Raw genomic sequence first — 22895 nt, 5'->3', positions numbered from 1 at the left:
TTGTAGCCGTGATTGCGTGAACTTGTTTATGGGCTTTATTGCCTTGTTGTGTCGGTCGTGGGGTGGCAGATGGTAGGTAGAGGGGAAAAAAAAAGAGAGGTGCCGAGTTGTTCAGTGTCTGGTGGTGGTAGTGGCAGGCCTGAGGTGGGAGTGTTGAGGCGACTGAACGGCTGTCGGGTCGCTATCAGTCGAGTGCACAAACGCACGACCAACTGGGCAGGTTGCTGAAGAGTGGGAAGGGTGCCAAGGGGGGCACTTTGGGGGTTGGAGGGGGAAAGTGGAAGGTGGCCCAGGTTTGGTAGGTAAGTTCGATATGTCCTGCGTTTCTGGCGCGAGATGGACTGTCAGCCGGTTCGGGGGATGTTTCGCCGCTGCGCTAGGCAGGGAAACCAAGCAGCAAAAAAAGACGAGTAAGATATACGATGAAATAAAGTGGCCGGTGTGGAGAGAAGAGGGGGGCTTCAAACTTTGGCTGGCAGTGCTTTTCTGGTGAGGCGAGACAAGTAGGAAGAGTGAAAAGGGAGAGAAAAGGATCTGGTATGGTCGCCTTTCTTTCAAAGTGAGGATGAGGTATGTTCGTGGGTGAGGTGCCCACTGGTGGACGGGGGGCGGTATGGGAGTCTTGGGAGTCTTGGGAAAGGTGGTAGGTAGGTAAAATGGCGGTGCTGGGCTACCCGAGAAGACCTTGGGACCTGGAGAACTGAACGGGAATTGTAAGAGGAAAGGTTTGGAGAGGCCAGGACCCCCAAGGCGGGTTTTTTGCGAGCTTAGCGCACGCCTGTAGCTGGTCTCGACTGGAGCCAATCAACAACCGGCTGATGCAGTGGTGCGCCACGCTCCTTGCACCTTGGTCCTTCGTCCTTTGCACCTCACCCTTCGCGGGCTTCCCAGTCGATGGCCCACTGGGCTGGACAGTGGACAGGGACCTCATGGAACTGCATCCCATGCCTCCACCAGCAACGGCAGCACCCTCGCAGTCACACTCTGTCACACACACACACACCCGTGGACACAAACGTGCATCTAGACGCATGCTCGAAGCAGGTCGACGCACTGAGACGGACCACACTAGCCCACTAGGGTCGCTGCAAGCCTGCAAGAGCACGTACTCTCCATGGATCGATGCAGGAGCCGGAGCATCAACACCAGCCCGGAGGCAACATCTCACCTCACGGACATCCCACGCCGAGGAAACGCTCAAAAACACCCTCGGGAAATAAGATGGCCTGTTGAGGGATGATGTTTACTACTGCAGTAACAACTCCTCCTACTCGGCAACGTTGTCATCTAAAGGTGTAGGCACGTAACTAGGTACGTATGGGGACACCTCTGGCGGGAAGAAAATAAAGAAAACGATTTGGTACGTACCTCGACTTGGCGGCAAAACCACGACAACAACGGCTGGGAGCTTGCGTGGTTGCGTTACTTCGGGTTTGCGTTTGCCAGGCCTTTCTCCTCACGATTCGACAGCTCCTCTCAATTGTCTATTGACCAATCCTCCAATCAGGTAGGTACTGAATCACGGAGTGCCAGAGTGCCAGAAACAACTGAGAGTGAAAGAGCTATGTCCGGGGGAGAACGGTGGGAAGGGGGAAGGTGGTAAGGTGGGCGGCGAGTCAAACACTCAATGGATTGGCTACTTGGCTCGTGCGATGTTGTTTGGTGACTTTTTGGTCAGGTACCTCGATCCAGCTGAGCGTGGGTGTGATGGATCATGGAAGAGAGTCTTAGGTCGGTTCGATAGGTAGGTACCCAAGTGGCGGATGGCGTTGAGAACTTGAGACGCCTTTGATGGAGGGCGAGGTGTGAGGGCGTCTACGTCAGGCCCTCCTGTCAGGTGAACTGCGTAAAACGTACTTTGTAGTACCTAGATACCTAGCCCCAAGTGTTCTTGATGTGAGTGTGAGGTGAGGCAAGGCAAGGCAAGACAAGGAGGTAGTGTTCCGAGTTGGCGCGCAACGACGGCAACGTTAGCCCGAGTAATATGAGGGGGTAATCTGGAGACAATCGCGGTACAAACAGAAGCAACGGGAACGTGCAACGGTGGGAAGCGGTCGAGGGCGGAAAATGATGATGGCTGAAGAGGTAAAGTCGGGGCGCAGGGCGTGAGTATTCGGCGCTGGAATGGGTCAGGTCGACAATGGGTGCTATCTCCGCTTCCAGAAATGGGCTGCCTGCACCCATCCCGGATGACGGGAGTCGGGGGGCAGTGGCATAGGCAGTGCCAGGCAAATGGGCAATTGCCAATTGGGAGGGAAACTAAGTTACGGCGCTGTGTCCGTAAAGCAAGGTACACGTGAGACCTTCATGCCCCTCGTTTCTCGGAGGCCGACGAGATTGGTTCGATGGGGCCTGGCCTGCGTCAGGTTGCGACCCCAAGCCCAGAGTCCGGTCTCTTCCTTGGTGCTTGGTGTGCCCGAGCAACCTTTTTTCCATTAAATCATTGATTGTTCGTCGACGGCCGCTCGTCCCGGCCGGATGCTACTTTGCCTTTTCCCACATCTAATTGACAGAGGGGGGGAAAAGACACGGGAAGGGTAAGAAAGCCAGACTCAGTCATTAAAACTGGCCAATTTGCTGCGGATGTATACGGCGTTTTATACCCATGTGAACCTGCTCTCGTTTACGGCGGCATTTCCGCGCGGCATAGGCTCACAGCCCGTAGTTCTCTGAGCCCCCCAAGGTATACCGCTTACCGGATACTTGCGTGGTATTGCGGACGCCGATACTCTCTGGTACTTTGAACTTTCGTGAGATCCTCGGCTCGCGGTTGGGCGTCTTTGTATGTGTCTCTCTGCTAAGGTGGCATACGTGCAGCGATATCGAAAAAACAGGGTCGAGGTGAGAAGCTCAACTCACCGACTTACATGGCAATCGGAAACCCACTGTGCTTTTCGGTTAACTTGTCTTCACCGCGACAGCCGGGCTGCCTCATTGGCCCACCGCCTGACCCCCCAGCTGCATTCGCGCCTTGTAAGTCTAGAACACCGGGATGAGTCAAGTTGTGATTCGACGTGGCATCGCTACCGTAACGACTGCCGCGCACTTGTTCGCTTTGCTTCGAGAATGGCCTTCGTCGAGGTTTCAACCCGCCTCAGGACACCGAGATGAATACCGGGCTTCGTGAGAACCTTGGTGGAACACACCCCCCAACGCAGGCACCCAAGCGGATCACTCCTCTTTGCCTTGCTATTCCCAGAAATGACTGGAGATGACTCGGCCTCGACGTGGACACCTTTACGGCGCTGTTCTCTATGCTGAATCACGGTTACGTAGCCTGGTGGAGGTATCTCTCATGATGACTGGAGCAAATCTTTTTTTGATGTTGGGTGGCCCGCTTCGACGCTTCAACCACGCGGCTGAAGATGACGGGGTCGATGACTCTATCCATGCCAACTAACTCCACACGCCCTGCCAAATGACCTCGCAACGCTCTTCACCACTTCACGATATGACTTGCCTGAGCAGGTCGGTGGGCGTGTCTCAGGGACGGACGGGAGGGTCAAGCGATCGGGAGAAAGGGGACGTTTTGTTTGTACGTCAAGTTCTTTTCATTGCTGACCAAGTGGTCCCTCTGGCAGCTGACCGAAGACCCGTTCCGTTATGGCCATCGTCAGGATGTAGGCACGATATCCGATTTTCCCAACACCGCCCGAAATGCAAAGCAGAAACCATCCACCGTTCGTAATCCCGTCCCTTAAACCTCAGCAATCTCTCTCAGACGACGGAGAGTGGAGCGCATGGCAGCAGCGGCGGGGGTGCTATTTGCAGTGTTAGCGTTCAGTTTCTAGTCCGACTTCTCGTCGTGTGTCAACATACGCGACAGTGTAGGCACCGCCAGCAACGGTCTTGTTGCAGCCTCTGCAGTTCCAGATGCCGGTGGAGTGGCGCTTGACGGTAGGCTTGCCGCAGAAGGTGCAGGTGTACTTGGCGTGCTGGGAGATTTCCATCTTCTTGACCTGCTTACGCAGGGAGGCACCGTAACGGGTACCGTACTTTCCGGTCACTCCGACCTTCTGTGAGGTTGTTAGAAATCTGTGGTTTCAATACTCTTGGTTCCTGGCTTATCGACGATCGCGTCAGAGGGCCGCCTGGCAGCAAATAGCCCCCGAGCTGGGAGTCTAGACGAGAGAGAGGTTCGAGTTTTGGTCGAGATATTGCTCTTAATCGTGTACGAGTTGAGATAGCTCAATTGTCGACGGTGAAGCACACCGAGCCTGCGGTGCACAGGCAAATCGGATGACTTTCGTGATCAACGGTTGGTGGCATCTGCCTTCCTGGAGTCGGGAGTTTCGTCAAAGTTGGCGTCCATGGTCATTCGCTCGTCTCGTGTGTATCTCTCTCTCGTCATCGTCTCGCGTTGCGCTCGGGGATATTGCGTAGGCGGCCTACATGTTCCTCCCTAACCCAACCACCAAACCGAGCCCGTGATGGATGCCATTGTCGCCAATGAGGGAAAATCGTGGGCCGGTTTCGACGCGGGGTAGGGAAGTCCAAGCAATGACGGGAAAGTCGATGAAGCCATTCGTCCTGGATGGGGTAGTAGAGCATTACGAACCTTCGTGCGCTTGGCCATTTTGTCGAATTTTGGGGGGGAACGGGTTCGTTGACTTGAAGTGCGACGAGTGGTGTTGACGGTTCCTCCAAGGCGGTTGAAATTTCTAGAGGATGGTGTTGAATTTTGTCAGGGCTTGCCGACTCCGTTTGTGCGCTGGGAAAGCGAGCACGGACCACGGTTGACGCGAAAAAAAGAATGCGGCAGAACTCCGGCAGTGGGGTTTACACCCGCCCTGACGCAACCCCTGGGTCCATTCTCAAATTCTCTCGAGTCGCCAAATCTTGACCCCATCAAGACACGTGATCCCGCACCTGACAGCTGACCGCGGCTTACCTAACGTTTGACTTGGCGCATTGTTCAAGAGGTTGCACTGAAGGGCCTCTTCAAACGCCCGGGGAGGAGGCCGGGAGATCGGCGTCACAGCTGTCCGCTCGGCCCTTCTAAGCCGTAAGTGGAAAGCACAGCGCCCGGGTGGTTGTCACGAAGACGCTAGACCGCCGAGGCAGCGCGGACCAGATGCCTTGAACAGTTGATATCGCCGTTTGCTACATCACAAAGTTTGCGCTCTCGACGGCCGCAGCGTGGAATGTGTCACCTCAATGGACAGCGAAACGGACACATTTTCGACGGATCATCGTGCATCTGTGAAAGGGGCCGGACGTTGGTGCCACTTTTCGTGGCGTGCTGGGATATGTAAAGATGGCCGGTCGCCGCATGACTTTTGAGTGTAATCATTGATGTCTGAGACTCGTGCACCCTGACTCTTTTTTTTCTCTTCAATCCTGCAACTGCCATTCCTTATTCTATCTCCCTTCGAGGCCAGACTTATTGTTGACAGGAGACATCGAGCAAGCGTCAGAGATGCCATTCAAGCAACATGACCGTCAGTACGACTTGGTCGTTTTTGGTGCTACCGGTGTGTATAAGTCGAGGATGCAGTGATGATGCAACCTAACGTGCAATTGCTGACAACTGCAAAAAGGCTACACCGGGACGTTTGTGGCAGAGCACATTACAACCCATCTGCCGACCAATTTGAAATGGGCAGTCGCAGGTCGATCGGAGACGAAGCTCCAAGGTCTTGTTGCCGAGTGCAAGAAGCAGAGTCCCGACAGATTGCAGCCTGGTACGTGAAAGGATTTTAGGCTATGCCGAGATCAGATGAGTGTCTGATCCTCACCAATGAAGTGACTGTCTCGGCGTCTTGCATTTTCAATCGTGCTAGCGATGGATGAGGCCACCACGTGCTGGAGATGTCAAGTCGAGAAACAACCTGTATTGGAGGGGGGAAGTGGTGACAAGCTGCTCGAGAGAGGGGCTGGATCTGTTATGCAGGCCTAGCCAAATAAGTCATCACTCAGAAGTACTGACCAATTTCACAGAAATCGAAATCTGCGGCCTCAACCACGAGGATCTTGAGGCGCTCGCCAAAAAGACATATATTCTCATCACCACCGTCGGCCCGTATGCAAAATATGGCGAGTTTGCCTTCCGAGCCTGCGCCGAGAACGGCACGCACTACCTCGACGTTACCGGCGAGACCCCTTGGACCGGCACAATGATTGGCAAATATGAGAGTGCGGCACAAGAAACAGGCGCCATGATGTTTCCTCAGATTGGAATCGAATCGGCACCGCCAGACCTCGTCACCTGGTCGTTGGCCAAGCAGGTCCGCGAGAAGCTCTCGGCCAAGACAGGCGCCGTGACGGTCTCCATCCACAAGCTGGAGTAGGTTCCTTTTTATCTTGCTGTTCCATTGATGATTATTGGACTGGGGTGCTGGTGAAACATTGACAGAACGTTGCTCTAACGCCGAAATTTGTCTGTTAGTTCGGCTCCGTCTGGCGGTACCCTGGCGACGGTCCTCAACTTGTTTGAGTCATTCACGATTCAGCAAGTAAGAGACCAGCACAAACCATATGCTCTCTCGCCCGTTCCAAACAACAACAAGGTTCAGTCGCAGACGTCCCTGCTGACCAAGTTGGTGGGATTGCGAAACGTCCCCAGCCTGGGACTGATGACTACATCCATTGCTGGGATGACAGATACGCCCATCATCCAAAGAACGTGGGGTCTCTTGGCATCGGTGCCTTCGCGCGAGAAACAGTTCTACGGGCCAAACTTTTCGTTCCAAGAGTACATGAGAGCAAAGGGTTACCTTCAGGGCATGGCTATTCACTGGGGACTGGCATTCTTCGGCTTGCTGCTTGCGACTGCTGCGCCGTTCCGCAAGTTGGTGAAGAAATTTGTTTACGAACCTGGCCAGGGCCCGGACAAGGAGCTGTCAAAGAAGGACAAGATTGAGTATCGTGGCATTGCCAGCCCGGATAAGGAGTCCAAGACGGAGTTTCCCAAGGCTTACTGTCGTGCTTGGTATGACGGCAGCATGTACTACTGTGAGTTGAATTTGGATTCCTCCAATTGGTCGAGGGTGACAGAATGCTGACTGGACGCACACACAAATAGTGACGGCTGTTCTGTTGGCTCAAGCTGCGTCAACGCTGTTGGAGGAAGACGTCGACCTGCCCGGCGGTGTCTTTACTCCGTCGTGCTTGGGACAGCCGTTCATTGATCGGTTGCAGGGGGTCGGCTTCAACTTTGAGGAGAAGATCCTAGAGCACTGACGGGCCAGCGGAGGTACTGGTTCTCAACCGTGTTGTATTGTTCACTGATGATGACTGGGGGATGGTTTCGCTTCAATGTAAACGGATTGTTCAAACGTATGCTGTAATTATCGAAACATATACCTCGTACTTAAATTCGAAAGAACGGGTTCATGTGCGTGATGATCGTTGCCGCATAAACTAAGTATCCTGCCCGCGAAACACGCTGACAAACAGGATGCAACGTCGATTGTTGATGATAGCCAGGGGAGCTTACAACAGCTACCCAAGCTAAGCAGGTAGGCCCGGGGTTTTAGGGTTGCAACCTGATCTAACTGACAGCACTTGCAGAGTGATGCTTCCAATTAGGTTCGCACTGGAGATAAATGTTCCCAACTTCCCATTGTGGAGTTGTCGCCGGCGCGCTGGACCGACCTAACCGGCCTGCAGAGGGCAAATGGGCGCATACAAAAGTGAGGTACTCCGTACCCAAGTAAGGTACCTTAGGCAGTGCATTCCATTTGGTAGACGTCGGGTAATTAGCGCCCCGAAAGCAGCTTTCCCCGCAGAATTAGAGGAGCACGCAGCTCGAAGGGCCAGGCCCAGGAGGCTCCCCAATTCGTTCAAAACTTAGGACGTCATCAGTCCATGGTGCATGAGGTGAGGTGCAAATCCAGCACTGGCCGGACCCAGCAAGCAAAGCACAGGGCAGTCTCGGTCGCTTTCCACATCATCCACACGCAGCAGTGACCTTTCTCCGGAACCCGTCCAGCCGTGGATAATAATCATCTACAACACCTTGTACTCAGTTGCGACATGCGATAGCCCACGGAACGACGACATTCTCTTCCGTTGTTTCAGTCGAACCGAATTAAAGTTTTTTTTCCTTCTTTCTTTTCTTCTTCCATATCTGTGATACCCCCTAGGCTGTGAGAGAGGTAGAGGAAAAGAGTAAAAGAGAGCGAGAGCAGGAGCGCGCGCGGAGAGAGAAAGAAAAGAAGAAAGCTTTTTCTGAGGATGGATCAGACAACAACGACAACCGCATCGGCCTCGGCCACCGAGAACACGCCTCTACTACCGACGACAGAACTCCGCCCCAAGTCGTCGCGAACCGTCACGTTCAACCCGAACCCCGTATCCAAGACCATCGAACCGGAGCCCAACTTTCAACGATCAAAATCAAGCCACGGCAACAGTCTGGCGGCGAGCCCCGGGCAGAGCTCGGCCCTATCCTCCATCAACAACAAGCTGCGCAGGAGAAACAGCCATGGCGCCGTGCAGAGCCTGCCGCCACAGATGGTGCCCAAGATCGGTCCCCAGCGGAGCACCAAGAACGCGCAGAAGCTGAAGCTCCTGCCCAACCCCGAGCTCAACGAAGAAAGCCCCGACGAGGAGAGCGGGAGGGACGTGTACTCGCAGTACACCAGGATCAAGGACCCTACGGCGCGTAGGGATGCCGCCCGGCTGGGCAAGGCGGACCGCGACAGGCTGCCCAGGGTGACGGCGTACTGCACGGCGAACAAGTACCAGATGGAAGGGCTCATGCGCTTCCTCAAGGGTCGCGGCAAGTCGAGGGGCGCCAACCCCAAGCTCATTGACGAGTGCATCTACACGGCGTACGACTATAGCAAGACGGTCGAGAACAGGTACGATCGCAGAGTTGGCGCGCAGCCTGATCCGGTACAGGCGTACGAGAGGCGACACTCGACGGGCGACGTCTCGGATAATGGCTTTGCTCGGGACAACCTCATCGACCTTCAATCCGAGGGCCGGCACGACTCTGGTTTCGCCGACGGGTTCGAGGGCGCCAACAACGAGCACGCGATGGTTGAGGGAGACTTTGACACGCAAATCCACACCCCCGAGGTCTTCCTCTTTGATTACGGAGTCGTTGTGATATGGGGAATGACTCTGGCCCAAGAGCAGAGGTTCCTCAAAGAGCTTGCCAAGTTCGAGACGGAGAAGCTGTCGCCAGACGATGTCGAGACGGAACACTTTAACTTTTACTACACAAAGGAGTATCAGGCTCGTATCTACAATGACTTCATCACTCTAAGAGACAAGAGGAATTACATGACCAAGCTGGCCATTTCGCACGCCCTAGCACAGAGTGTCAAGGTAAGGAAATGTTCACGAAGTAGGAGACTTCTCGGTGACTGACATATTCGGAATAGACATCGCTTTTCGAGGAACTGATTGCTTCGACCGTCGACACATGTAAAGACATCCCCACACAGATCGCGCTGACGGGTAAGATCGCCCTCAGCCGCACGCAAATCAACATGCAGATCGGCGAGCTCTTCATCCTCCGCATCAACATCCATCTCAACGGCTCCGTCCTCGACACGCCGGAGCTGTTCTGGGTCGAGCCGCAGCTGGAGCCCGTGTACCAGGCCGTCCGAACCTACCTCGAGATGGACCAGCGCGTCGGACTTCTCAACGAACGCCTGGATGTCATTGCAGACCTGCTGGCGGTCCTCAAAGACCAGCTCAGTCACGGACACGGAGAGAAGCTGGAGTGGATTGGTAGGCCGAACCCTTCGTGCCCCTTTTCTTGCTTGCCGCGCGGCCTTTTTGCTGACAGCGCTCATAGTAATTGTACTCATTGCGGCCGAGATTGTCGTCGCAGCCATCAATATCGTGGTGGACTTGTATGCATCGGATTAGTAACATTTATGGCACGCATACAAAGTAGGAATTTGGATTTTCTTTCTTGCACAGCGGGGTCTTCACAGGCGGGGAAAAAGCTCAGCAATGGGGAAGGTAATTCACACAAAACAGGGCACACAGAACATCCCCGACCCCCGTGAAAGTGGTGCAATAGAGAACGGGCTTCACAGCGTAGGTCACGTAGCTGGAGGGTGAGGGTGCTAGCCTACTCAGCAGCAGCAACAAACCACTCCGTTTCCCGGGAGTCGATTATGGTGTCTCTCGTATTGTACAAATAAATAAGGAATGTTCTACCCGCAAAGTCCCTCCCCAACGCCATGATACCTGTTAACAAGGACGATGTGCCGCGTGCTCATCAATCGTCCGCCTTGTCGTCCTTATCATCGGCCGCGGGCGTGTCGTCTGCCTGCTCTTCGGTGTCGTAGTTGGTCATCTCCACATCTTCGTCCTGTGACGCAGCTGGCGCGGGCTCTGGTGACTTGTCGCGCTCTTCCTCATCCTCATCCTTGGCCTCAGCACTCTTGCTCTTGGCCGCAAATGCGTCCTTTTCCTTTTGGTACTTGGCCATCTCCTCCTCGGAGCGGGTCTGGAACTCTTCCTTCTCGCCCTCGGGGAGATCCTTCCAACCACGGGCGAGCTCCTCCTCAATGTTGGCATCGGCATCGTCCTTGTTCTTCTCCTCAAGAGCGGGCCGCGTGTCGGCGCAGTACATTTCGAACGCGTTGCCGGGGCGCTTGGGCGGCTTCGCGACGCCGTTCGTGCGGGCCGTCGCCTGGGTGTCGGTGCCCTGGGTCGCATCGCCGCCCTGGGTATGGGAGAAGGTCTCGGAGCTGGGCGAAACGGTGGCGGCGGTCTGGCTGAGGGGCCTAGAGTTGGCCTTTGCGGCCGAGTCGATCTCGGCCAGGACGGAGGGCTTGCGGTGACCGCGTTTCGTACGCAGAGGCTTTTCTTGCGGCTGAGATGGTGTCAGCATCCTGCTTTGTCGTCGAGGTGGGCTTGGCGGAGGGCCTACAGTCGGGGGCGGGCTCGGGCTGCCGTCTGAATCCTCCACGTTGGCGCTCGTTCTCTTAGCCAGCTGTTCAAGCAGGAAGGCTCTCTCCATCCGCAGCTTCTCAATTTGTCGTCGGATCCGGGCGAGGCGGACTCGGGTCGCGTCGTTTTCCTCCTCAACCTCGCCGGTGCGCTGCTTAAGCTGGATGCATTTTCGCCGATAGGCCTCTTCAACGGAGGGAGGTAGGGAAGGCGGAATCGCTGAGAGGTCGATCGCGGGGGGGTTAGCTCGAATGATCTTTTTGGGAGGCATTGTGCGTGCGTGGGCTATTCGGCGATATCCCAATCGTATCGAGTGTGAAGGGGTGGGAGTGAGAATTGGCTTTTTTCCCCCAAAGACAAGGTACGGGGGGAATGAGTTGCGACGAGATGGGGTTCGCGGCGGATGTCAAGCGGAGCTTTGCGAGGGTGGTAGGTTCAATGATTTTCCAAGGGAGTTTACAAACGTACCGGATTGCGGAGCCATTATTACGTATCTGCAAAGGTCAAGAGTGATGAGGGTAGTACAGGGCACGCCAAACGGACGAAGGAGGTGAGTTGAGACTTGATTGCGACGCGAATCTGAAGATGGTAGAGATGGAACTGGGTAAAAGAGAGCGCGAGGGAATGGGCGAATTGTCGCCAGAAACCAGCACGCAGCAAACACGCCAGCTGGGAAGTGCGAGGCTGGCAGCTGCTGCTGTCTCACACAGACAACAGGCACGCACCTGAACCTTGGGTGCTTGGATGCAGGGGTTCCAGTGTTTCTTTCTCCGTCCGGACGGTGGTTCCAGCACCTGTTAAGCTGTGGTCCAAAGTTTAGAATGCACCAGATGCGCCGGATCGGAATAATGGCTCGCCTGCAGCGTCGTGATTGGTCATCCCCGGTACCAGCCCACCAAGGCTGCAGCAATACGCTCCCGCACCACACACGCCTTGCACCCAGACTTTTTTTTCGAAAGGCCTGCACCGTAGAGGAGGAGCTGCCGCAACCACATCATCAACACACAGGGTACACTCTACACTGCTGTTTTTGAGCCTCACGACTGACACCGCCCCGATTTACGAAGCGCATCAGGTCGGCGGCCCAACATGTCTCTCAACATCCCCAACGCGCCGAACGCCAACCTGTTCAAGCAGGGGTACAACAAGTGAGTCCCCTTTTTCCAATCAGGAGCTCCCCTCCCCTCCCCCGCCTTGGATGCCCGTCACTGACACTGACCCCTCGTAACCAGCTACGATTCCGAAGATGGCGCCGTGCTTCGCAACATCGACGCCTGCCGGGCCATCTCCTCGACGGTCCAGACGTCCCTTGGCCCCTACGGCCGCAATAAGATCGTCATCAACCACCTCCAGAAGATGATCCTCACCTCAGACGCCGCCACCATCCTCAGAGAACTCGATGTCGTCCACCCGGCAGCTAAGCTCCTGGTCATGGCCAGTCAACAGCAGGAGGCCGAGATGGGTGATGCCACCAACCTGGTCATCGTCCTCGCTGGTGAGCTGCTGAAGAAGGCTGAGGACCTGCTGCGTATGGGTTTGAAGACGTCAGATATCGTTACCGGTTACGAGCGTGCACAAAAGTTCGCTCTCGAGACACTCGAGGAGCTTTCTGTCGACAAGGTGGAGGATATTCGCTCGCAAGAGGAGCTCAGCAAGGCTATCCGCACCGTCGTCGCCAGCAAGCAGAACGGCAGTGAGGATTTCTTGGCCGACCTTGTTGCCGAGGCCGTCCTGGCAGTGCTGCCCAAGAACCCCGTCGGATTCAACGTCGACAACATCAGAGTCGTCAAGATCATGGGTGGTGCTTTGGAGCAGAGTCGGGTAGTCAAGGGTATGGTCTTCCCCAAGGAGCCCGATGGATCGATCAAGAAGGCGCAGCGTGCCAAGGTCGGAGTCTTCTCCTGCCCCATCGACACCAGCCAGACCGAGACCAAGGGAACCGTTCTCCTCCACAACGCCAAGGAGATGATGGACTTCACCAAGGGCGAGGAGTCGCACCTCGAGGCCGCCATCAAGGAGCTCCACGATGTTGGCATCAGAGTAGTCATTGCTGGCTCAACCGTCGGCGAGCTAGCCCTCCACTACCTCAACAGATTCGGCATCCTTGTCATCAAGATTCTCAGCAAGTTTGAGCTGCGAAGAATTTGCAGAGTGGTTGGCGCAACCCCCCTTGCCCGGTTAGGTGCGCCGATGCCTGATGAGATGGGTTCCATCGACGTTGTCGAGACCCTCGAGATTGGTGGAGACCGCGTGACTGTGTTCAGACAAGAGAACGAGGCCACAAGAACAGCGACTCTGGTCCTCAGAGGAGCTACCCAGAACCACCTGGACGACGTCGAGCGCGCTGTTGACGACGGCGTCAACGTCGTCAAAGCTATTACTAGAGACCCTCGCCTTGTGCCCGGCGCGGGTGCCACCGAGATCCAGCTCGTTGAGAGGCTGAACGCTCTCGGCGAGAAGACTCCTGGCTTGTCGCAATACGCCATTCGCAAGTACGGCGAGGCCTTCGAGGTCATTCCGAGAACGATTGCAGAGAGTGCCGGCTTGGATGCCACGGAGGTTCTTAGCAGGCTGTACGGAGCTCACCACAAGAAGGACGACTGGGCCACCGGTGTCGACGTTGAGGTAAGCGCAACGGTTTCGTTTGTCCTGGAACGCCACGCTAACCTTTACAGAATGACGACGGCTCTGGCACCCTTGACGCCCGTGATGAGGGCATCTTGGACCTGTTGGTCTCCAAGTCATGGGCCATTAAGCTCGCCACCGAGGCAGCCCGTACCGTCCTTTCCGTTGATCAGATTATTGTAGCTCGTCGGGCAGGTGGCCCCAAGCCTCCTGGTCCCAACCCTGTAAGCCATATCTTGTGCGTACATCGGCTATATCGTGCTGACATTCAGTGTAGAACTGGGATGAGGACTAAATGGGTATATACGGCGGCTGGTAATGGAGTTCATGTCGGTTTTGATGATCATAGACCACCCCAAAAGTCACGTCGAGATATCCCGAATAGAGTCCCAAAGACAAATGCAAGTACTCGAACACGCCCACAGTGATGTCTCCCTATGTGTGAGGTTGGAGCCTAGTGGACGTAACAACTGAGGTCCAGGACAACGGAACGGTAAGTATAACGCATCGCTTGATTTACGAACATTGCGTGCTTGCCATCATCCGGTCATTTTTCAATGACTATGCTAGACAGTAACCCCCTTGGTCCACCTCAACATCGCCCCGTCACCGGTGTTCTTCCTGTAGAAAGCATCATCACCGAAGATTCACCTCTTTGAGCAGTGCATAGATCAGACCGTTCAGGGCAAGGGTCATTCGGACGTTGCCAGACCGGTTTCGTTATCACTTTGGGAGATTAACGGTTAGGAAAGTATTTGTACTAATGAGCTCTCGTGAAGCCCCTGACTCACTTTGCCGTCAGGGGAGGGGAGGATCGCCAATCAAGCTCACATCGGCGCCATCAAGCATCTCGCATGGTAGATAACATCATGGATGGAGCAACAACGACTTAGCCTAGTCGCAGATTCCAACCCACATGTCCTGTTCATCACATCCGCACGCGCTAGTCCTACTTTCGCATGTACCGGCCACTGCTCAAGCTTCGGCAACCTTGAAACCTCCCGGCATCAGATCCGTAAATACCCTAGCAGGGTCATACTTGTTGCGAATCTCCTTTAGGCGGTCCAGGTTCCCCGCGGGATAGCTCTCAAAGACAGGCTGGCCGACGTCTGCCTCGTTCAGATAGTAGAACGGATACATCGCCCCCATGGGTTCTAATGTCTCCCTGATTCTGGTGTTGAACTCGCTGATAAAGGTATCAAAGACTTGGTCGTCCGCCTCGTCCGTCCAGCTATACGTCTGCTCGATCCAGCACGCAGGCGACTCGTCGATGCCCTGCAACGCACCCGGTCGGGCGTTTGTGGCTGCGAGAAAGGCCGACGTGATGGGGTTGAAGGCGAAGCCGATGATGCCGCCAGGCGTATCCTTAAAGGTGGCGTTCGCGAGCTCGAAGAACATGTCGTGGGCGATGAGCATGGCCTCCTTATTGGCGTAGATGGGGAGCATGTGGAACCGCTGTCTGGAACCGTAGGAGCGGCCGCCCTCTTGGAAGGATGGCTCGATGGCCCGGTGGTAACGCCCCATGGGAAACGGGGCGAGGGATCTTGAGCTGTTGTCCGGGGTGAGGATGTCGCCGAGGAAGTCACCCAAGACGGCCGGATGAGTGGAGTTTCCGTTGTAGAAGAGCGTCGAGGAGTACGTTGGCCCAGCCGTTCCACTGACGTAGGTGATGACGGGTAGAACAGCAGCCTTGGGATCATTGTGCCCGCTGACGGCGAAGTTGTATACGCTGTCGACGAATCGTTGCTTGGCCTCTTCGCCGCCGTACGAAGGTGACGCGATCATCACGGATGGGGCACGGTGTGTCTGGAGATCGAAGCGGGTGACTAGGCAGAACGAGTTCCCGCCTCCCTGGAGCGCCCAGAAGAGATCTGCGTGGTCGTTGGACGGGGTAGCTTGTACGATGCTGCCATCAGCCAAGACGCACTTGCCCTCTTGTGTCAGCAATCTTGGAACTCAGAATGCTCGCGCGGTATGTCTCACACACCTCATATGCCTTGATATTGCCGTTGGTCGACGCCAGCCCATACTCGTAGCTGAAGAAGGAGATGCCGCCTCCCAACAAGAGACCGGAGACGCCGATCGGGCTGCCCCGACCGCCGAGGACAGTGATTTCCGTACCATCGAGCGCCGTGTACACATCGGACCACCGGAGACCAGGGCCGATGGCCAACGTGTCGCGGTCGTCGGAGAGTTGGAGGGTCCTCATGTTCCTGCTCGATATCAGGATACCGGTGGCGCCGATGCTGCTTGCGTTGGATATGGGCATGTGCCCTCCTCCACGCATGGCGAATTCGACTTGCTGGTCCACGATGCGCTTAAGGCCAGATGATAGTTGCTGAGCGTCGAGTGGTGCAAATATGCAGGCCGGACGGAGCCAAGACCTCGCGGACCACGGAACTGGATATCGGGTGCCATGTCAGATTCACTTCTGGGCTTGGAAGAGTTCACAGGACGTTGGACTCACCTTGGACTTCCTGAGTGTAAGCTCCTTCTTCAGGAAGAAGAGTTGAGTTGCCAAAATCACCTCGGAGACCCTGGCAGACCTTGGTCGCCTTCTCTGCGCATGGTGTCTCTGTGACAACAGCAGCCGTGGTCAAACCCGCCAGTAAGAAGTAGAGAGCATGCATCGTGTAGGATAGAAGAGCCGCTGTAGTAAGTCAAAGTTCAGTAGCCGGGAAATGGTGTCAAGCTATGGATAGCCACGACCCCTGACGACAACTCCTGAGATCTTATCTGTTTTCGACAGCGCGTTGATCTCGTCGACTGTCCGATCATACCGCCGGTAGACAGTTGCTCCGGCGGGATGTCATCGCTCCATGTAGTAACCCAAGTGGCTTAGGGGGTAGAGGCAATTTCGATGACCCATTCTTATCATCTTACCAGTAAACTCAACATATCATGTTGGATACTTGACTAGCTGTCAGCCGAAGTAAAGACGAGATCCACTGTGCGGTAGTCGTCGGCCAGGCAATCTATCCAATTAAAATCATGGACACCAATACTGCTCTGGCCCATCACGTTTTCAATTTCGACAGAAGAGTTCGACACGTGCTGATAATCACGAGAAGCACTTGAATAGTATAGCAGCCTCGTGTATATCTCTGGAAGACAGTCGATGCTTATGTAGGGCTCTTCGCCATTGACGATAGTTAGCTACAAGCTTGCGAAGAACTATATGCAGCAAAGGAGAAAAACCCGAGAGGCTCTTGGGTGTCAGAAACATCATCTCAGCTTACCAGGAATAATACCAACAAAGTTGAATTGCCAATTGTCGGACTGGAAGTTTCGGCATAGCGCCCTCCAGGCTGCAGAACCCTCCAAATACCTACCTGTAAACGTAGATCCATAAGTTACCTCGTCTGCTAAACTACTACAATACTTCACGACACTCAATTGTATTTTGGAGAGCTGGCTGTGGGAACCGAGTCGAATAACTTCCGTATACGATGACGAAGAACGAATACGAACCCGCAAGGCACATCAAAAAAAGTAATGCGACCTTGATCGGGCAGGGTTGTCTTGGTACCTAATATATGTTCCGTATCGGGCCAGCAATTGGGCCGATGCCGCGTCCTTGCACTCGATCTAACCCACAATTATTGGGACAACTCTTTCGAGTTCATCCGATACTTTGCGAAATAAATCTACTCGATCTTAGCGGCTTTACTTCTCATTGGTATCATATAGATCTGCAGCTCTTTTGCAAGTATCACAAGAACCCAATTGCCCTGGCCTAGCCACAGCCTACAGACGTACCGCGAGGCTCGTGAGTACATGGCTGCATATTGTGATACTAGATACCTTGTTGATCCAGAAAGGCATTTCCTCAGATCACCACGACACCACATGACAGGATTGCCTCGGTGCTCGAGGGTATTCCGCAGTAAGAGTGCCATGTCTGGTTCAACTTTGACGAGGACATGCTCTGCGTTGGGGACATATGTTTGGGCGACTTCAGGACTGTAGCTGATCAAGTTCGCTGGCTATGACTTGAACGTTCCCTTGAACGAAAGCTTTTCCCGCACAGAATCGCTGTTGATCGGTAGACTGCTTAGAATTGTTGCTGAGGTTGCCTGGAGGGCGTCCGGGCGGACTATTCTGTAACCAAAGACCTCGATTGAAGAGAGAGAGGAATCAGGATGTAGAGTTGCAATCCTGCGTTAACTACCTTACCTCGAGCGACGAGCAAGCACACACTGCATTTGTTTCGAAGGTGCTCTTTGCGATTGAGAGCCAGCCAACAAGTCGGGCCCTTGAGTCATTGGCGCTGAACACAGGTTAAAAAGCCCATAGATTGGACAAGACAAGAAACTTCTGTGTTTCCAAACTTGGAGAAAGACGTACAGAACTTGTTCCTGTGTTCAGGTGCACGCAGCTTCAGCCTCAAAGGCAGAATAGCAAGGGTGATCTGCTTGAATAACTCCGCCTAATCTGCGCTTGTTTCGGGCTGTTCCGAAGCCTGACAAATATGTTGCCAAGACATTGTCAGTGCTTCTACGAGAGACAAGCTGCAGAGATTGTTGCATTGACTGCTAGATCAAGATAATCAGTCTTGAGACTTAGAAACGCCGCTGGGTGCCCCAAAACCCGGTTTTCCCGACGAACACCTTCTCCAAGAGGCATATTGTCATGAGAAAGAAATGTTACGAGAATTTCCATGGTCACTTCCAGTTTTTGATGCCTCAAATCTCTTATGAAGTTATGGTGTACCGTTGTGGGCGTTGTCTTGAGTAAACACCAAGCGATCTGATCGTAAAGGGGACTATGAGGATCATCACGAGCTTCTACCACCACATACGACCATACCCATTGGAAAACTCGGGATCCCGTCCGCTCTCCCATAGATAAGCCAATGAGGGCCGGATTAGTAGTTGGGTCGGTGACGACCAGCGAATACCTGGTGTTGTATGTTTTTGAAGTTTTTGGCCTTTGTCGTGATCTATTTTGGTGGGACACAAGGGACGACCAGAGCTAGGGACCTGAGGAATGACGCTTCTTACTTGCAGGCAGAAATCAATGTAATCGACGCCGGAAATGACAAAGCCTCTTTTTAGAAGTCTTTGCAGCGCATGAGAGGCGTGTGTTATACTTGCAACTAGACGCGGCTACCCCTTTTCTTTCCGCAACCCACGCCCTATTCTGACTCAGGGCATGCGTCCTTGGAATAGCAACATGATTTTATTGGTCGTGTATGAATTACGGAGTGACCGAATCCTTTCTTTCCTCCACTCTGGCAAGTTTTGATACCAGGAAACACTAAGAGTGCGATTTGTAGGAGAAAGACAAGGCTCAAACACTATGATGCTACCGTTGAACCTTTCCTCTCCTCATCAAGTACAACGTCAAACCCCTCTAGAGTTGCTAGTGCCTCTCAGCATCCCTCTTGATATTTCCTAACTCCACCTAGGTACATCAATTGCTCTCTCTTCTTGCCTGGGATGTTGGCTCCGTTATACCACGAGTCGGTCAAGGGCATTAAGGTCTTGCCATTGGCAGCCTGGATTGCCTGCTTCCACTTCTCCTCGGCATCCCGCTGTGCTTCAATGGACTTGACACCCTTTTTCTGGAGCTTCTGAAGAAGTTCCACAATCATGTCAACCTGACTCTCAATGAACGGAGGTCCATTGCTAAACGCCGTGGGTGCTAAAAAGACATGTTAACAGCCGGAAGGTAGCAAAGGTTTTGGTGTTGCAATAACGTACCCTGAGGCCCGTAGACCATGAACAGGTTAGGGCATCCATTGGAGCAAAGTCCAAGATGAGTGAAGACGCCGTCTTTCCACCGGTCTGAAAAGGTGATGCCATCTCTTCCTTGAATATTCATCTTGGTGAGACTCCCTGTCATGGCGTCAAAGCCTGTCGCCATTACAATAGTGTCGAATTCGAGCTCGGATCCGTCTTCGCCTGTAATTCCCCTCTCTGTAAACTCTCGTATCGGAGTAGCTTTGAGGTCAACGATGCTTACAGTGTCTCTATCGAGACACTCCTAGCAGTCCTACTCAAGACTGCTCCTCTTGGTCCCAAATGCGAAAGGTGCTTTCTCAGGTACAAATAATGCGGCCTTGGCGGGATTTTTGACTCTCGGGCGGGCCTTCTTTGCCCAGAAGTCGTACATGAGTCTGTTGGGCTTCTCGTCAACGAGAAAGTCTCGGTAATTCGCCTGATTGAAGTTAAGACCGCCACGATTCCAAAGCTCTTCCCAAAGTTCTCCCCGTTCCGCATCACTCAATTCAAGCAACCAGGCCTCATGCGTCTCGGAGTCCTTGAAGTGAGCAAACCGGAGAAAACCTCCCTGAGATGCGCATTCCACGCATCCGCCGCCTCCCCCTTGACGTCGATCTTCGAGAAGCTATTCTGTCGCATGAAACGAATGGTCTTCCCGATCCATCCCAACTGAATACCCACCACCACTGGCATATTCCCGAAAGGCACTTGGGGTCCACAAACCGAGAACATGTCGGGGAACCCGGGGATCAGTGTACCAGCGAAGGTATCAACCTTGGATGTCCAACATTTTTTGAGCGACCTTCCTTGGGACCCTTTGACATCTATCTCACTGAGAGCCCCAGTGCCGGCGTCAAAGCCTAGAGCAAAGATGACCATGTCAAACTTATACTCCCCGGACCCCGTGACGACACCGTTCTCATAAATATCATAAAGATCAATGCTATCGGAGGTGATGTCAACCAGCTGGACGTTGGCCGTCGTTATCAATGTTTCCACGTCTTGAGCGAGCTTCAAGAGATGTACGCCTGAGCAGACTACGCGGTCCGGTTCCTGGAGATGGTGCTGGACAGAATGAATACCATGATCCCCATGCTCAGGTTGAACTCTGGCTCTACATCACGACAAGGATCGCAAAGCTGTGAGAGTTCGACGACACTGGTTGGCGGTCCGAGCTCGAAGCGCCGGGCTAGGAGAACATCTTCTTCAGCTAAACCCCTCAATGCCCTATGTGCCGACCAAAACCAGTCGCTCACACCATTCTTGAGCTCCTATGATACCTGACCTGTAATAGCAGATGGGCTTCTCATGGCAAATAATAGCCAGCCAGAAGTGGGAATGGACAGCGAGCCACTATTTGGAAGTGCTTGGGCAGACGTGGATTCTCTGATTCCGGTTCTGATAGACAATGCCTCTAGCTCAGGTTACTACGACTTGCCTCATGTCCTATGGTCCGAGTTGAGGAAACGAGTCTGCTCCAACGTCTGCATGATTTTCTCTCATCTGAGTTTCTGCCTCAGACACAACATATTTGCCAGCTGTCCTGACCATCGGTGAACATCTCGATTGTCATCAGACAGCAGCACGTTGAGATAACCCTTCGTTAGATGAAGTAAGAATGGTAGGCAAAATGCCATCTAGGATTTCCAGTGCATTCGAACATTAGCTGGACAAAAGCTAAGGGCTGCCAAAAATATTCTCGAAGCATCCAGCTCGAAACAAGGTAACCGAAAGCAAGCGTCCATGTCAAAAAAATCTGCGAGTGTGCTCACTCATTCACACTTCCAAACATATGTCTAGTTTCGATAGTCGTTCCATCGTAGTCCTCCAACTTTGGACCATTAAACATAACCTGAAGACCTTTCCACATGATGTACGACGCCATCATCTTTTGGCGTACTATTGATGTTGGAATCCATCTCATGGTCGGCAGCCTTTCTGTACTCCTCTTCCTCAGCCCGGGTAGCGTGGGTGTAATGGACAGCCACTTTCTCGCCAAAGGCCTCGTTAATATCTTCGAGAGACTTCTTGGAAGTCTCGGGGAAGTAGAGAAAAATGACCAACAGGTAGCATGCTGTAGGTACAATGAGAACAAGGAAGAACCTCCAGGTGATTTTCTCCAGGGCAATCGGTGCGACCATGAGCATGACCAGCGATGCTAGAGCGCTGTTGACGATGCCAAAGGCGCTTCCCTGGCTGCGAATGTGGTTCGGGAAGATCTCTGTTAGATACACGAACTGCGTCGCATCTATGCAGCACCCAAAGAATGCGATGAAGAGATAGATGAAAAAGACGGCAGCATTCAGACCTGCAATATTGTCTGTACCGAGATATCTGGCCTGCAAGGCGCATTCACAAATGAGCGAGACCAGGATGCCAGAGATTCCCACGAGAAGAAACTTGCGGCGGCCGAAGCGGTCGAGAAAAAGTGCCGTAATTATGTTTCCGAGGAAGCCAACTGTAACCCAGATTCCGAGAAGGAGCAATGGCATGTAACCCTTCAGGCCAAGGCTGATGAACAGGAGAACGCCATAGTTGGCTAGAACAAGGGTTCCGGTGAGCTGGGCCCCCCACATGAGAATCATGGCGATGATGGTCCTCTTGCGATTTGGTGCAGTCCGCAAAAGCTCGTACCAGACGATGCCATCCTGGCTCTCTTGGTCTTGTTCGACTTGCCGTCGAATTTGGTGAAATTCCTTGGCAACGCGCTCGATGGAGGCTTCGTCGTTGGATGCATGCAAGCGTTTCAACACGATATGGGCTTCTTCGAATCTCCCCTTTCGCATGAGCCATCTTGGAGAGTAAGGTAGCATAAAGGACCCAGCAAGAAGAATTACGACGGGTGCTGCCTGGAAAGCCATGGGAAAGCGCCAAGGAAAGCTTGATGTAGAGCCGGATGCCGTGATGAAGTACACGCCGAAATTGATCCAAGAGCTCAGCGAATAGCCCACGCCAATCATTACACCATGTATCGACACCATGAACCCGCGGGTCTCTGGCGTGCTAATCTCGCTCTGGTACATAGGGATGATCTGTTGATGACTATTGCTTAGCAAAGTTCGGACCTGCAATTGCGTGTGGGTGGGGACGAACGCTGAACAGCATCCCGAGGCCAAATCCTGCAATGAAACGCGCGATCAAGAACATTGTAGTATTGATTGATCCAGCGCAGAGACCAGCTCCGATGCTCATGATCGCGGATCCGAGCTGCATGCTGTGTTTACGAGAAAAGCGATCTGCAGACCAGGCACTAAAGATTGCTCCAAGAACGGCGCCTGCAGAACCGAGGCCTATGACAGCGAATGATAATTAGTCATTTTGGTTGGAAGCTTTGCGCGACGTCCTTGGGAAGAGCCATAGGCCGTACCATTAAAGGCTCCGATCAAGGCACTTGTGGTTTCATAGCCAGGTGTGCCCGGTGGTGCCAGGTTTAGGGATAAGTCAACATACCCACTTCCTGGCACCCCCCTTGTTTCTGGCACCACAAAAACGATGGGATCACAACCCAACCTCCTCATTACTATTAACTATTGATCCTCAACCACACCCACTACAATACAGCTGCCAGCCTCACTAGGGCATTCAGAGTCGCTGGATTCAGCCGTGATAACCTCCTTTTCACCCGCTTCGATTTGAGCCCGATGGATATCCCTGATGTTCGCGAACTTCGTATTGGGATCG

General features: G+C 53.7%; 9 protein-coding genes across 9 annotated transcripts; 4 read left to right on the top strand and 5 right to left on the bottom strand.

The window, feature by feature from the left end:
- Positions 1-232: 232 nt before the first annotated feature.
- On the top strand, positions 233-1220 carry CTAM01_09139 (uncharacterized protein; the record flags this gene model as incomplete). The annotated part of the gene is made up of 2 exons (XM_060525159.1): positions 233-302; positions 772-1220. Coding segments are annotated over 2 exons (519 nt in total), but the record flags the coding sequence as incomplete, so codon positions are not given.
- Positions 1221-3697: 2477 nt separating this feature from the next.
- Positions 3698-4576, bottom strand: CTAM01_09138 (60S ribosomal protein L43; the record flags this gene model as incomplete). Its single annotated transcript, XM_060525158.1, has 3 exons — positions 3698-3761; positions 3820-4016; positions 4559-4576. The coding sequence occupies 3 exons, from the start codon at positions 4574-4576 to the stop codon at positions 3698-3700; spliced, it is 279 nt and encodes a 92-aa protein (XP_060380102.1).
- An 843-nt stretch (positions 4577-5419) lies between these two features.
- CTAM01_09137 (saccharopine dehydrogenase) lies at positions 5420-7182 on the top strand (the record flags this gene model as incomplete). The annotated part of the gene is made up of 5 exons (XM_060525157.1): positions 5420-5474; positions 5541-5684; positions 5941-6286; positions 6389-6954; positions 7025-7182. The coding sequence occupies 5 exons, from the start codon at positions 5420-5422 to the stop codon at positions 7180-7182; spliced, it is 1269 nt and encodes a 422-aa protein (XP_060380101.1).
- Positions 7183-8178: 996 nt separating this feature from the next.
- On the top strand, positions 8179-9828 carry CTAM01_09136 (uncharacterized protein; the record flags this gene model as incomplete). The annotated part of the gene is made up of 3 exons (XM_060525156.1): positions 8179-9279; positions 9336-9687; positions 9755-9828. The coding sequence occupies 3 exons, from the start codon at positions 8179-8181 to the stop codon at positions 9826-9828; spliced, it is 1527 nt and encodes a 508-aa protein (XP_060380100.1).
- Positions 9829-10186: 358 nt separating this feature from the next.
- Positions 10187-11134, bottom strand: CTAM01_09135 (HMG box protein; the record flags this gene model as incomplete). The annotated part of the gene is made up of 1 exon (XM_060525155.1): positions 10187-11134. The coding sequence occupies one exon, from the start codon at positions 11132-11134 to the stop codon at positions 10187-10189; it is 948 nt and encodes a 315-aa protein (XP_060380099.1).
- Positions 11135-11952: 818 nt separating this feature from the next.
- On the top strand, positions 11953-13783 carry CTAM01_09134 (T-complex protein 1; the record flags this gene model as incomplete). Its single annotated transcript, XM_060525154.1, has 4 exons — positions 11953-12011; positions 12096-13488; positions 13539-13712; positions 13766-13783. 4 exons carry the CDS (start codon positions 11953-11955, stop codon positions 13781-13783), a joined length of 1644 nt encoding a protein of 547 aa, XP_060380098.1.
- Positions 13784-14463: 680 nt separating this feature from the next.
- CTAM01_09133 (FAD binding domain-containing protein) lies at positions 14464-16118 on the bottom strand (the record flags this gene model as incomplete). The annotated part of the gene is made up of 3 exons (XM_060525153.1): positions 14464-15414; positions 15476-15888; positions 15956-16118. The coding sequence occupies 3 exons, from the start codon at positions 16116-16118 to the stop codon at positions 14464-14466; spliced, it is 1527 nt and encodes a 508-aa protein (XP_060380097.1).
- A 2744-nt stretch (positions 16119-18862) lies between these two features.
- On the bottom strand, positions 18863-19464 carry CTAM01_09132 (cyclopentanone 1,2-monooxygenase; the record flags this gene model as incomplete). The annotated part of the gene is made up of 2 exons (XM_060525152.1): positions 18863-19134; positions 19194-19464. Coding segments are annotated over 2 exons (543 nt in total), but the record flags the coding sequence as incomplete, so codon positions are not given.
- Positions 19465-21055: 1591 nt separating this feature from the next.
- CTAM01_09131 (uncharacterized protein) lies at positions 21056-22427 on the bottom strand (the record flags this gene model as incomplete). Its single annotated transcript, XM_060525151.1, has 2 exons — positions 21056-22246; positions 22308-22427. 2 exons carry the CDS (start codon positions 22425-22427, stop codon positions 21056-21058), a joined length of 1311 nt encoding a protein of 436 aa, XP_060380095.1.
- Positions 22428-22895: the final 468 nt, after the last annotated feature.

This window comes from Colletotrichum tamarilloi (assembly GCF_030869305.1).
Source record: "Colletotrichum tamarilloi strain Tom-12 chromosome Unknown Scaffold_35.1, whole genome shotgun sequence".
Classification (NCBI taxonomy): domain Eukaryota; kingdom Fungi; phylum Ascomycota; class Sordariomycetes; order Glomerellales; family Glomerellaceae; genus Colletotrichum; species Colletotrichum tamarilloi.
This window is presented reverse-complemented; position numbering and strand designations above follow the sequence as displayed.